This window comes from Scyliorhinus torazame, chromosome 12, assembly GCF_047496885.1.
Source record: "Scyliorhinus torazame isolate Kashiwa2021f chromosome 12, sScyTor2.1, whole genome shotgun sequence".
Classification (NCBI taxonomy): Eukaryota; Metazoa; Chordata; class Chondrichthyes; order Carcharhiniformes; family Scyliorhinidae; genus Scyliorhinus; species Scyliorhinus torazame.
In genome coordinates, this window is record NC_092718.1 from 196,283,544 (window position 1) to 196,299,129 (window position 15,586).

At 43.5% G+C, this 15,586-nt stretch overlaps 1 protein-coding gene across 7 annotated transcripts in view; it reads left to right on the forward strand.

The window, feature by feature from the left end:
* The window catches only part of slc6a4a (solute carrier family 6 member 4a), a 103,020-nt gene extending 92,354 nt beyond the window's left edge, over positions 1-10,666 (forward strand). For all 7 annotated transcript variants that reach the window (XM_072469613.1, XM_072469610.1, XM_072469614.1 and 4 more), the window contains 2 exons: positions 1,383-1,550; positions 5,705-10,666. In XM_072469613.1, the coding sequence (XP_072325714.1) occupies positions 1,383-1,550; positions 5,705-5,782 (246 nt within the window). In that variant the 3' untranslated portion in view covers positions 5,783-10,666. The remainder of the gene's footprint in view (positions 1-1,382; positions 1,551-5,704) is intronic.
* Positions 10,667-15,586: the final 4,920 nt, after the last annotated feature.

Genomic DNA, 15,586 nt, shown 5'->3' on the forward strand with positions numbered 1-15,586 from the left:
GGAACAATTAACTTCCCCATGAACCTTGCAGAATACGAGCTCCTCTGTTAAGGAGGCGGGGGACCTCTAAACAATGTGTAGCTGCATGGTATATAAAGCCGGCCAGTTAGGCACCGGCAAGGCAGACCCAGTTGGGATCTCCCGTGTCATATATATAGAAGTTATTGTAAATAAACTAAGCTTCTTTAACTACTCGGAGTGGACTCCTTCATGGCCTTATAAAAGGGAACCCAATAGGCGACCCAAGTTCCCAGGTACTTCACAAAAGGCTCAAGACTTGAACATGTTCCTTATGTTTGGAGAGGATAGGTCTCCCTATGTGTGAATGCACATCACTCCTAGCAAGAGTAAATGAGCCACATTAAGAGTTTGACTGACTGTCTTAAATTAGTTGTTAGTGTAGCTATAGTGCACTCAGGATTGTTCAGCAAGTGCTGCCCAAATGTGGAATCACATCTAACAGTAGATGTTGTATTCTGGGTACTACAAGCATAGGCTGATTGAGTGTGGTCTGTACTCTGCTATTGCAAACAACCAAAGGAATAGGCAAGATTGGAAACATGTTTCCCTTTCCAGCAATATTAAAGTTCTGTAATACCGAGTGTCTGTCCGAAAAATTGGTGGTCAATATCTGTTCATAGCAAGGGCACATCCAGTCAGCCAGTCTGGAATTATAGAATGCCATTGATAGTGAAGGAAAAGAGTCACAAAGAGGAATTTGTGTTAAAATATTCCACATTATTTTACTACAAAATTATTACTCAAAAGGTATTCTAAAACAACAAAAGAAAATATTGTGCAAGCTTTCTGTTTCCCACTACAAGTTCAATTTGGAGGTAGCTGAAAGTGGGAAACATTGAACACTGGAATTAAGTGTATTGTAATGAAATGAAAATTGCTTATTGTCACAAGTAGGCTTCAAATTAAGTTACTGTGAAAAGCCCCTAGTCGCCACATTCCGGCGCCTGTTCTGGGAGGCTGGTACAGGAATCGAACTGTGCTGCTAGCCTGCCTTGGTCTGCTTTAAAAGCCAGCGATTTAGCCCAGTGTGCTAAACCGGCCCCTACACTGCTTTGGCAAAGGATCTTCTGAACTTGGAGTTAAAGGTACAATTTGGAAGGGTCCTGGGGAATCTCTGCAAGACATAATCCATGTTTGATCAGATTAGGAAATGTTCAGTGCAAATGAAATGTCTGCAGTCAAAGGCTTTCACATAAGTTTTTCACTGAAATGGCTTTCTTCATTAAACCCCAATTGAAAAAATGATAAACAGAACCATCCAACACTCTGGCATCACTGATAAACTGATAACCAGTTGTTATAAATCTGTTGGATTTGATTGTTTCTCTCATTCTGTTAACAACAGTTCTATTTATCAACAGTTCATCATTGCCAGCTTCTTGTCAACTCCTCTAAAAATTAAGCTATTTGATTATACATACCCTTATTGGACTGCTGTAGTTGGCTACTGCATTGGGACTTCTTCATTTATCTGTGTTCCATCCTACATGGTTTACAAAATTATAATTACTCCAGGAACATTTAAACAGGTATGTGGCAAATGTTCAAGTGTGTGTTCATGCTCAGTTTTACTAAGTAGTGGGGGCAGGAGCCTGGGGAGAGAACAGAATGTTCACATTATTCCAAGGGACAGAACGGAGGCACAATGGTTAGCACTGCTGCCTTCCAGCGCCAGGGACCCGGGTTCAATTATGACCTTGGGTGGCTGTCTGTGTGTGGTTTGCACATTCTCCCCGTGTCTGCGTGGTTTCCTTCGCGTGCTCGGGTTTCCTCCCACAGTCCAAAGATGTGCAGGTTAGGTGGATTGGCCATGCTAAACCACCCCTCAGTGTCCAAAGTTGTGCATGCTAGGCGAATTGACCATGACCAATGGGGGGGGGGGGGCGGTTAGAGCGTCAGTGCTGACACGATGGGCCAAATAGCTTCCTTCTGCACTCTGCACTATAGCGATTCGATGGAATCTATGTAAAAGTCAACAGATTGCCCATTTGAAATGCTCACTTGCTGATGAACTTTTGTATTTTCAGACGTGTGTTGACATCTAATTTTTTTAAATGTAGAAGGTACTTTATCTTACTTCATGTTCGTTTGCTGCCAATTTTTTCCTCTGCTGAATATGTTGCCTCCTGGTTCTGCAGTAATTTGTTAAAAATATATTTTTATTCAAAAAGGTTTTTTCATGATAACAGTGCAGCCCCACTCCCGGGCCCTGCCAGTGAAATCTGAATGGTAGACTTGTCCCACCCAGCCTTTCCGTAACGTTGCTTGGTCCATGACCAGCAAATGGGTCTCCTGTAAAAACAGCACATCAGCCTTCAAACTTCTCAGGTGCGCAAACACCTGTGATCTTTTTTACTGGATCGTTTAACCACCTTACCTTCCAAGTTATCAGCTGGACAGGAGGACTCACCCCCCTCCGCCCCCGGCCCAGAGTCAGCCATTCCCATCATGTGGGGTTACACAGGTTACCCAACGAATGCCGATACCAGGCCCACCCAAGCCATTAATGTCATCTCTGCCTCCAGGGAAACAATCCAGTCACTCTGGTCCGGGAGTGCCACCTCCACCCTTGTATCACCGCACCGTACTCCTTTACCTTCCAATATATCTGCTCCAAGGCCACACAGATGGGGGCCAGATCCCCTTCCGTTGCCTTCTCAAGGTCCTCAGAAACCGCCTGCCGCTGCTTCTTCAATTCGCCCGCCAAGATGCTTGCCAGCATCACGGCCATCCACATAGAGGCCAAAGACGCAATAGGAGCCTCTGCCATTTTCTCCACCATCAAGGCTCGAGGGCCTTCCGAGATGATTCTTTCATGATCATGAAGTGCATCACCTCCATACTCCCAGAACGCCTTGATCCACTGCAATTCGCATACCGCTGCAACCGGTCCACATCAGACACCATTTCCCTGGCCCTACACTCATCCCTAGAGCATCTCGAAAACAAGGACTCCTACATTAGACTCCTATTTATTGACTACAGCTCCGCCTTCAACACCATAATCCCAGCCAAGCTCAAATCAAAGCTCCAAAACCTAGGACTTGGCTCCCCACTCTGCAACTGGATCCTCGATTTTCTGACCAACAGACCGCAATCAGTAAGAATGAACAACAACACCTCCTCCACAATAGTCCTCAACACCGGCACCCCGCAAGGCTGTGTACTTAGCCCCCTACTCTACTCCCTGTACACACACGACTGCGTGGCAAAACTTGGTTCCAACTCCATCTACAAGTTTGCTGACGATACAACCATAGTGGACCGCATCTCGAATAACGATGAGTCCGAATACAGGAGGGAGATAGAGAACCTAGTGGAGTGGTGTAGCGACAACAATCTCTCCCTCAATGCCAGCAAAACTAAAGAGCTGGTAATTGACTTCAGGAAGCAAAGTACTGTACACACCCCTGTCAGCATCAACGGGGCCGAGGTGGAGATGGTTAGCAGTTTCAAATTTCTAGGGGTGCACATCTCCAAAAATCTGTCCTGGTCCACCCACGTCGACGCTACCACCAAGAAAGCACAACAGCGCCTATACTTCCTCAGGAAACTAAGGAAATTCGGCATGTCCACATTGACTCTTACCAACTTTTACAGATGCACCATAGAAAGCATCCTATCAGGTTGCATCACAGCCTGGTATGGCAACTGCTCGTCTGCTGCCTCGTGTTATGCTTGTTGGGCATTACTTTTATGTGGGGACCTTACGTCATCGAACTACTCAGGTTTCCCCCAAACATCTCCCCAAACACTGGGTGAAAAGGGCCAAAAACAAAGTACCCTGGCGGGACCCACCACGTGTGTGACTTGCTCTCCAATTAGCTGCCACCGGAAGTTGCACGCTGCAGTAATTTACCCATATTTCTACCATATTTGGTAGTCCTATAACTGAGGTATGGAGTCCTGTTCAATGAGAGTGCCTAATTGTGATTTGCCGACCTATCTCCTGCAATTTCAGGACTTGTGTGTCATCCTAAATAAAGTTCAGGTCCCAGCGCTCACCAGAATTATTGATAGTAAAATCACACTGAAGAAGTGCAGATGACAGCACAGCTGAGCCCAATCCTGTCTTCACATTTTCCAGCAAGAGTTGCTAGATAATATTAAGGAGCAGAAATATTACTGTGTGTGTGTGTGTTTGTGAAACAGTGCAGTTGGCAGCACTCATGGCTTTGAATTTTCCGGTCCCTAGGGGCATAAAGGATAATGGAGAAGCCTGGAGATGACCTCCCGTTGGCTTACCAGAGGATCAGCGCTCCAGGCCGGCTTGGAAGCCCTCCCAGTGTGCTTGGCTTCATCTGCAACTGCAGAGCCCCCATCACATTGAGACTCCTCTTCACATTGGCGACCCAGCTGCTCAGTCTATTTTTATTTTAAATTTGAAAACTGTAGAGAGAGGTCGCCTTCATCTTGGGGCATTCTCTCTCTCTCTCTTACCTTGAGAAGCAAGCTTCTGCATCTTCAGTGCTAGAGGGCATCAGAGTGCCCTCCTTATTTGGATGGTGAGCCCACTCTATTGACCAATTTGGGGAAAATCACAGCTGAGCCACTACCCCACCTAGTGCAGTCTTTACCTTATGTATGGGTTCGACAGTGAAGATCTGAAATTTGCAGCCAAAATCCTGCCAATACTCTAATTTGACTCCCTCAATCAAAAACAGCTCAATTTCATCGTTCACCTTAACAATCAAAACACAATCAGGCCAATAGTTTAATATTCACACCCAGGGAACCCAACTTAATGGCCAACAAATGATGGTCATGAAGTAGTCAAGCTCATCAGATTAATGAATTTATTGTAAAGCAGTTATTGCAAGCTTTCATGGCCCATTCTCAGTCATCGTTGTTCGTCTCCTCAAGAAGTTGCTGCATGTCAGAGTAATGTTCAACTGAAAGTAGTGTGCCTAAGATACAATGCCTAAGCACCCATTTTCATTCCATTTAAGTCTAGGTATAATAGTCTATTCAACTCTCTCCTCAAATAATGTAGGCAAACCTCTCGGACAAGCCTAATGCTTTGGGATAGCAATTGCGTATGATTTTCTTTCCTCTTCCCCATGTGTGTAACTGGCATGGTCATTCAAAGGGTTTACTTCACCATATACACCAAGGCCTTTTCTGACTGGTGTCGCTCAGTATCACAGCAAGTTGCTCATTCCTCCATCGTTTTGAAGAGCTGTTGTGTACTGTGCTTCATAATTTTAGGTTATAATTTTAAAACTTTATAAAGCGCTTTTGTTTCTGATGCAATTTGAGACAGGACTATAAAACGTGTGGTACCAATTTGTAGCTGTGTTTTGCGATGAGATAAGTTGTTGTTCATGAACAATATGGCAGACACAATACAGGATGTGTTGCTATGTAAGGTTTAATGTGAGCAGAGTGGTTGCTATGTCTTTATCAGACTACAGTCAGGCAGACCATACTGTAAAATAGAAGCAGTGTTATTATATATTGTATTATAGTGCTATTATATTGTCAGTACACACTGTCCAGATGTACTCTGGTACACATCATATAAGAAAGATCAATTTATCTTTGTTTCAGACTTATTAAATACATGAATGATTGTTTTGTTACCTTCATGTTGATCTAAGGGGGTGAGGCTTTGTATGTGAAAGAAATTATGTGCAGTAACTTAATTATAATTTGCTTTTAATTGCTTTTGTTTTGCAAACAGCGGCTTTTGAGAAGCATCACTCCAGAAGTTGAAGATAACGAAACTCCGAATTCTGGTGTCCACCTGAATTCTGTTTGATACAGCCATGAGTGCCCTTAACTGCTTGGGACTGACTGCTCAGATCAGCCAATGGTACTGAGAGCTCAAAAAAAAGAAGCCCCAAACTATAGACACAAGGAGACCGAGTGATCCTCCAAATGCAGCTTAGTGGTGTCAGTACTGCCTTCAAGTTATTTTGACTTTTCTGTATATTATTGTATTTGAGTCTATTATGTATTCCACAGACATGCGCACATACATGTAAGCTCAAAGATAAAAGTGAGAAAAATGTACTAATTTCTTTTTACTGCCTACAGGACACTAAACTACACATTGTTTTTATAATGAATAAATACCAGTGACTGCAGATTGTTGCTATGTCCTATAATGATGTATTTTGTGTATTTACGGAGCAATTGGTATTGTAATTATAGGTAAGCAATTTATCGGTGAATTACGTTATAATTTTTTATGACCAAGCTGCCAAAGCAACATTTCAAAGGTAATTATAAATTTGATTTTAACATAAGTTGCATTATATTTGGGTTAAATCATTGTAATTGTCTCATGTACTTGCTTAAAACTGTTGATTGTCCACTTTGAGTCCAAGTGTAGTCATGAACCTGGGGCGGAATTCTCCAGTATCCGGCGGGCGGGCCATACCGGCGCCAAAGAGTGTTGTGAACCACTCCGGCTTTGGGCCGCCTGGAAGGTGCGGGGGCTAGGCCGGCATTGGAGTGATTGGCGCTGTGCCAATCGGTGCCGAAGGGCCTGCGCCGGCTGTGCGAATCGCCGGTGGGGCGCTGCCAAGGGCCCTCGACCGGCGTGGCCCCATTCCCGCCCCCGACAAAAAACCGGCGCCGGAGAATTCGGCAGCCGGCGTCGGGGCGGGATTCACGCCGCCCCCCTGGCGATTCTCCGGCCTGGCAGGGGGTCGGAGAATCCCACCCCTGATTTTTGGTAGTGTTTGCTGGAGTACTTCACATCTACTTTCAGGGTGCCTTATTCATTATATCCCATGTTTTGATATTTAAGTCACTGCTTTTATAAAAATGTAGGTAATTTGGAAACAAAATCACCCAAAGGAAGACATAACTGGAATAGTATACATTCATTTTTGTACATATATGTTGTCCTGTTTTAAATGTATTAAAGAAAATGAATATAATTTTTACAAAGCATGACATATACACTTTTAAAATTAAAAAAAAACTTTTCAAGACAAGTACTGTACTTCAGAATGAATGTGATGGGCAAGGAAGACTTACTAGTCAAGCAACAACTAGTTCAATTTGAAGAAGGATGACAGTCAATTGCTGTAAGCAGCAATATCCATTGACAAAATTGTTATATCTAATTAAAGTTGCATTACGTTACACCCAAATGGTAACATAATACTTGGTCTTCACACATTCGAATGGACTGAGCTGCTCATTTTGATACAAACATATGTGTGTGACATTTGCACCCTTTTTACTGATTTCTGTTCAAGACTTTGGTGCTACAGCTATTGTCCTGAAGATTATATGGTAGCCAGTGGTATTATTTCACAAAAGAGTTCATCATGCTTGCTTGGTCCAAGTCATAATGAAAACGAGGGGTTTCAAAAGGCAGAGGCAAACTCCATAATGCAACCTAATTTTCCCTCTTGATATGAAAGTCTAGTTCTGTATTATGATAAGATTCCTGTTGCAAATAAAGGACAAATAATGCAGCATTAGATTACCATTACCAGTTTACATTGTACAGTAAGCTTAAAATGTCATGTTGTACCCAGACACCTTATAATTACATTCATATAACCTGATGTGGCAACATTTCATTACTACGCCCTTAAAAAAAACTTCAATTCTGATTCAATCAGCAGGGCGTTAATCTTGTACTCTTATCGGCAGACTTCTTGGATTTATATTCTCTATGATGCCATTGCTCAGGTCTCAAGTAAGACACAGTACTGAGCCCTTTTTCTACAATCTCATATGAAATGATGATGCAGGTTACGCTCAGCCACTTTGATCAGCTTCTTCTATTCAGAGCACCACTCGAGCAGATGTGTACCATTGTAAATGTTAAGGTCACCTGTGTAACTTTATTCGAAACTTCACTATTTTAAAATGGCCAGACAAAATTACTTTGATCTGAAGCAGTTGAATTGAAAGAATTTTGATTGATGCAGAGGAAAAGAGCTAACGGGGAAACAGTTTAAAAATGTTTCTTCCAATTTTTTTCTTCTCAGCTTAGCCACTTAGAATTTTTAACAGCTGGAGAGGATTGAACGAATTGGCTGCAGTCTCCTCTGCCGCTACTGTCGTCACAGTAACATAGTGGTTCGCACTGTTGCTTCACAGCTCCAGGGACCCAGGTTTGAATCCCGGCTTGGGTCACCGTCTGTGCGGACTCTTCTCATTCTTCCCGTGTCTGCGCGGGTTTCCTCCGGGCACTCTGGTTTCCTCCAACAAATCCCCAAAAGACGAGCTTGTTCGGTGAGTTGGACATTCTGAATTCACCCTCAGTGTACCTGAACAGGCGCCAGAGTGTGGCGACTAGGGAATTTTCACAGTAACTTCATTGCAGTGTTAATGTAAGCCTAATTGTGACACTAATAAAGATTGATATTGTGCCAGTTTACAGCACAGAGAGATGAAAATAATTTTAAATTCAAAGAAACACTCCTGCATCAAGACACTCAAGTGGTCCAAATTAAAGAAAATATATTTGAAATTATTGCCTTAACATAAATGTTATGTCAAGGGGTTTCCACAATTTAATATATTGTCCACTATTATATTTTTGAGTTGAGATTAGTAACTTTGAATGTAATTACCTATAAAATGCCCAACTTAAACTATGACGCAGCGGATGAATGGATCAGGCCTATTAAAAGGGCAAATGTGAATATTGTGACTAAGCAAGCTTATGAAATGCGAATGATCTGAAAGATTCAAAATAATGCAGTGCAGCAAAACACCATCTAGTGGCCTGTGAATCAATTAAGTTTGGCACAGAGATGAACTCCTTAAGTACTTGCAGCACATCCTGTACATCCTGTTTTGTTAGTGGCCAGTGAAAGGAGTTAGCAAGTTTAAACAATGGATTGCAGCTGAATAAACAGTTGCAATTTATCTAATTTTTATTTCCCAAAATTTGCCCCTGCCACTTAGATAACCTCTTGCAGTAATTTAGGGTATGATGGTCTGCCAACGCCAAAAACAGCATTCCCCTGTCACTGCGACGGGGCAGGTCTTCGGTGTCTTTCCCTTTTCTTCGGGCGAGATTGAAGCTCATCATTTGAAAACCATGTGGGGGGTTGGGATTTGAACCTGCGATAGAACACACACCTGACAACAGTTTTGTATCAGGAGAATTAATAAATTTCCAGTTCAACATTAATAAAGTTAATTTCATTGGAATGTTCCATCAGGATTAACTACAGTGCCTTTTTTACTACCTGCATATGTAAAAAAAAAACAATTCCCCCAAGGACAATTCATTTGTTCTGCAAACTTGTTCTTGTACAATTCTCGCAGCAAAGGGATTCCAGCAAATCACACGTCCCTCAACAGTAACATATTCCTACAATTCAAGCAAGCAGCTTTGGTAACAATAAGTTTAAAACTATATGAAAATCTTGATTTAGGTAACTACAAATTAAAGTAAATTATCCCATAACCCTAATTGTGCTAAGGATAAATTGATCAATAACTCTCAATCAACTTGGGGGTGGCACAGTGGTTAGCACTGCTGCCCCACAGCGCCAGGGACCTGGGTTTGATTCCAGCCTTGGGTAACTGTGAAGTTCGCACATTCTCTGGGTTTCCTCCGGGGGCTCTGGTAAAAAGATGTGCAGGTTAGGTGGATTGGCTATGCTAAATTGCCCCTTCGGGTGGGTTGTAGGAATAGGGCTGGGGATTGGGCCTCGGTCGATGCAGACTTGATGGACTGAATGGCCTCCTGCACTGTAGGTATTTTATGATGACCTCATATTGCTGTTTAGTTAGAGGCAGTACAAGCACAGGTATTGTGTGTAGAACTGTTGATTTAATTCGGCCTACCCATTGATCACATCATTTAACAATTCCAGGCTATAAAAAGAGACCTCTTTGAGAACATTTACAAAAATGGGACAATTCAGTAATGCACATTTTGCTTTTAATTTTAAAGAGATGTTGACCTGGCACAAGAAAGGATTCAGAAATCGCTTGTCAACCATGACCATACCTGCCTTTAATTTTTTTTTGGTCAGGTTATTGGGCTGCTCTTGCACATCACCTACATAAATGCACTTCCGTTAGGAATGGGACAATTGACTATTGTTCCTCTGCCCAGGGATAAGTGTTTGTGGTTGAATAGCTATCACAGACCATATACTCAATGGACAATGATTTCAAATGTTGCTTCATGGGCTACCAACCAAACTTTCCAAATATAAGCATAAACTGGCTATAATCTAGGAGCTAATAAACTGGCTCCAGATCATGTTGTCAGATTGAACGGCTGATGAGCTCAGGTACTGTAGCATTAACTTGTGTCAATTGAGATTCTGTAGTGTTTCAGTTATTTGAAAAGAAACATGCTGGAATGTCCTTCACATTGAAAAGATAATTGACTGCTCTTTAGTGTGTGCACAGCCTTCCTCACTTTTGTTTTTAAGTACAGTATTTTCATATTTGTGAGGTTGCTTATGCAACTGTTTATGTATCAAGCCATTTTTGTACATCTACTGTATTTGTTGCTCAAGTTGTACTTTTATTGACACTGTCGGGTATGTGTTCCTGTCCAATGTCTTGGTCCAGCTTTTGTACGTATGCAACATTATATTTCTAAATTGTTGTAGTAATTATATCTTGCAAATGTGTGCCTACAGTTTCTGATATTATTTTACATGTTTATTAAATAAAAGTTTATTATTTCCATTAGAGTGAATACCTTGATGACTTAAGTTTGTATGCCTTCCCAGTTGCTTCATGCCCAATTACCATGAGTCTTAACTTACTGGATCTTTAGATTTTCCATTTTTCTACCTTTGTTTTTGAAAACACAAGATGACAGATGTAACATTTTAAATCTACTATTTTAAAAACATATTTATTTTCCTGCAAAGTTAGATTTTGAAATTGTTCCAATTAATTTGCATTTCTTCCTTTGCTACACAGTCTAGATACATTGGCCCATTGATACATTCGGGGGGCTGCACAGTCGCACAGTGGTTAGCACTGTTGCTTCACAGCTCCAGGTCCCAGGTTCGATTCACGGCTTGGGTCACTGTCTCTGCGGAGTTTGGATGTTCTCCCAGTGTCTGCGTGGGTTTCCACCCACAGTCCAAAGATGTGCAGTTAGGTGGATTGGCCATGCTAAATTGCCCTTAGTGTCCAAAAAAAAGGGTTAATTGGGGTTACAGGGATAGGGTGGAGGCATGGGTTTAAGTAGAGTGCTCTTTCCAAGTGTCGGTGCAGACACGATGGGCTGAATGGCCTCTTTCTGCACTGTAAATTCTATGATCATTTAGTACATGAAAATAAAATAAAATACATAATAGGGCAACACAAGGTACACAATCTGAATACATATTCAGAGACCGGCATCAGGTGAAGCATACAGGAGTGTAGTATGAGTACAATAGTACTGATGATCACGTAAAACTTTAAGGCTTTCCTGTGCAATAACCTAGGGAAAGAGTACTTAGCTTGGCTTCAGAAGTGGAAGATAATGGATAGAATTTAATTGGCCCAACAGACGTCTCACCCACCAGTTGGAGAACTGGCAGGGAAATCCAATCAGTTCCATGGGGAAGAATGACAAATGGTTAGGTGGGGTTATTGGGTTACGGGAATAGGGTAGAGGTGTGGGCTTAAGTAGGGTACACTTTCCAAGGACTGGTGCAGACGCAATGGGCTGAATGGCCTCCGTCTGCACCATAAATTCTAGGATTCTATGACCCACCGATAAGGAAGTGAGAAATATTGTTAAGTCAAAGATAAAGAAATAACAATTAAATCCTCCTTTTAATGTAACATATCTGGAACCTGCACAAGGCTTCCATTATGAGCAGACCAGGCTTTGTTCCCTATTGTGTTCACCTTTATAGACCAAAGAAATCCTGATATTTGAAGGCATTGCATTTCATTCATTGGAACAGAGAAACTTGAGCAGGAGAAGACCATTCAGGCTCTTGATCCTGCTCTGCCATTCAATGTGATCATGGCTGATCCGATTGTAATCTCAACTCCACTTTCCTGTCTGCTCCATAACCCTTGTCCTTCAAAAATCAATCTAACTCTGCCTTGAATAAAACGACCCAGCCTCCACTGCCCTCGGAGGAAGAGAATTTCATATGCTAACCACGCAAAGAAAATTGTCCTCAGCTTTAAAAAGGGAGACCTCATTCTTAAAACGTGTTCCCCGGTTCTGGTCTACTCAAGTAGAAACATCCATCCTCCCTAGTTATGGTTATTGCTTTAAGTTCTATTTTTTGATTTTTAAGTATCTTTGGGAAGTTTTCCAAGTCTACAGTGAAGACAGACAAAATATCTGTTTAACGCCACCACAATCTCCTTGTTTCTTATGATCAATTCCCCAGACTCAGTCGGTGGAAGACCAATGCTAATTTAGTTATTTTTTTCCCTATTCAAACACTTGTAGAAACTTTTAGTGTATGTTTTTATATTACCAGCTCGTTTTCTCTCATACTCAACTTTCCCCCGCTTAGTCACAATTTTCAGTCACAATTTGCTGGCTCTTAAAACATGACCCACCTTCTAACCGATCACTAACCTTTGCAGATTTGTAGTGTTTCTTTCAATCTGACTTATTCATTAACTTATTTATTCAACCGCAGATGATGCATCTTCCTCAAAGAGTCTTTCTTTCTTACTGGGATAAATATTTGCTGAGGGAGTTATCAAATATCTCCATAAATGTCTGCCACTGCACCTCTACTGTCCTACCTTTTAACCTAGTTTCTCAGTTCACTTTTGAGCTGGCTCTGTTTTCATACCCTCATAATTACCTTTATCTTAGGCTCACACTTCATGTCTTCAAATGGAACATGAAATTCTATCGTGTTATGATCGCTGCCACCCAAAAGCTCCTTTACCATGAAGTTATTGATTAATCCTGACTTATTGACCATTGCCAGGTCTACAATAGCCCGATCTGTGGGTGGTTGTAGAGTTGCTCCACGTAACAGAAGAAAGGTGGTGCACACTATTTTCACATCTGAAAACAAATTGCATCCTTCTGCAAGGATCTGTAGAAACAGAAAATTTGAAGTTGAGCCGTGAGGAATTCCCTAACATACTTCAGCTAAACTTAGGTAGTCGTTTCCAGAATAATTGCTATACTCATTTATGAATTTATATATTTCAGTTTGCAGAAAAAGCATTGATATATGATTTTTTTTTAAAAATCAACCCAGTTGCTATGAAGACCCAGGAGGCCCTTGGAGGTGAATAAATGTGAGTTTATTGTGGTCATAGAAAACAGTGGCTTCAGCAACATACACACAAAAAGTCACCCCCACCACCCCCTGCCGGGTGTGAAAGTTCCCTTCCAGAGCCAGCTTCTCTTCTTTCTTTGCTGCTTCGCATGTGGCTGTGCCTTGGGGTCAGGTCCGGGGGGGGGGGGGGGGGGGGGCGAGTAATCAAGCCATCGATTGTCTTTTTTCATGATGAACGTCAGAGAGTCACTGACAGGAGCCCAGCTCCAGTTTCGGCATCATCTAAGCGTCCATGTCCGAAGCCGGGTTATTGGCGGCCTGCCTGGATGCTGGTCCCCGGTGGGTCGCACCTCTTGACGGAATGGTGGTACGAGGGTCGGCGGAGGCACGGATATGCGTGGCATGGTTTCCTGCACAGCGCAGGACCCACTGAGCACCGTCCCCGAGATTACGGATATGCATGGCGTCTCCTGGCTTAAAACCTCTCTCAGGCGTCTGGTGGCTGTGGTACTTCTTTGGGAGGTCCTGCTTTGTCTCTACTTTCCCACCTAGACTAGGAAATGTCAGGCTCAGGAGTCAGCCCCTTAATAGCTCTGCCGGTGCTACCCCTGTTGTGACATGAGACAATGGTCCACTCATGGAATAGGAACTTGCCAGCATTGTATCACGTTTACTTATGCCTTGTTTGAATGCTTGAACTGCCCACTCTGCCAAACCATTCGAGGACAGGTGGTACGGAGCAGTCAAGATGTGCCCACCTCACTCGACTTTAACCTGGTGTTGTAAGACTTCGTACTGTACACACCTCACTCGAGAAAGGGGTCCCATTATCCGTGACCAGTACCTCTGGTATCCCATGGGTGCTAAATGACTGGCGTAATTTCTTTACAGTAGTTCTCAAGGTGGTGGTGGTGGGCCTCCGGTGCATGCGCAGCCACTTGAGTGGGCATCAACAAGGAACAGAAACATATACCCCATGAACAGCGCGGCGAAGTCTGTGTGCAAACACACCCTGGCCCTTCCGAGCGATTGAGTGTGGCTGACAAAGGCCGCTTCTAGTGTTCTTGGCATACCGGGCACAGTTTTACCATGCTCTCAATATCACCGTCAATCCCGGGCCACCACACATAGCATCTTCATCTTTGAAGTCCTAGGGTATCCACTATGTAGGTCTTGTAAGATTGTCTATGGACCAGGCCGTGGGACAATCACGTGAGCTCCCCGTAGGTGGATACTATCCTCCACATTGAGCTTCTGCTGCTTCATGATGTAGGGTTGTAGCACTGCTGGGGGGGGCTTCCCTGTAACCCGCCATGCAGGACGATGTGTAGTTTGGCCAATAGGGGATTTCTCTTGATCCATGTACAGATCTGCGCAGCTGTCATTGGCAGAGGGTCCACGAAATTCAGCGTTGTCATGACCTCATCCATTACTGGTGGAGAGGGAGGGATCAGAGACAGCGGGAGTCAACTGAGGACGTCAGCATTTGTATCTGTACACCCGGGCGATGTTCAAACATGTACATGCAAGCTGCCAATAACAACGCCCAGCGCTGAATGCAGACCAAGGCCCTTGTCCTCCTTGAAGAGGCCCAACTGGAGCTTATGGTCAGTGATGATAAGAAATGGCGCCCGTAGAGGTCCTGATGGAATTTCTTCACTGAATATATCATGGCCAACCTTCTTTCTCTATCTGGGGGTAGCGACATTCCACATCCGCCCAGGGTCCTAGATGCATTTGTATTTTACATTCAATGCCATCATTCCACACTGACAGTGACCCGGGGGCGGGATTGAACCGAGGTCCTCGGGTGCTGCGAGGCATCAGTGCTAACCACTGAGCCACCGTGCCACCCCATCCATCCAGACGATTTGTTGCCAGTCCAGTTGAAGTGTTCGCAGCCAATTGCGGCCTAGCAGGTTGTGTCCCAGCCCTTGTACCACTATTGGTGGAAACCTGTCTGCTGCCCATGGGTGACCAGGGTCACCGTGGTCCCTATGATGTTCATCATCTCCCCGGTATATGTCGCCAGCCAGGCCTTGGTATCACGTCAGCCCAAGGAAGGATGCCAGTGCGAAGCCGGCGGAAGGTTAAAATTTTTTTTAAACAGTACCCAATTCTTTTGTTTTCTCAATTAAGCGGGAATTTAGTGTGGCCAATCCATCTACCCTGCACATCTTTGGGTTGTGGGTGTTGAGACCCACGCAGACATGGGGAGAATGTGCAAGCTCCACACGGACAGTGATCCGGGGCCGGGATTGAACCCAAGTTCTCCATGCCATGCGCAGCAGTGCTAACCACTGTGCCACCATGCTGCCCTTGGCAGGTGGTTTGTTGACCGATAATAGAGAAGGCAGCCCCTGTGTCGATCTCCGTTACCGGGAAAGACCGTTGATTTGCCGCTTTAG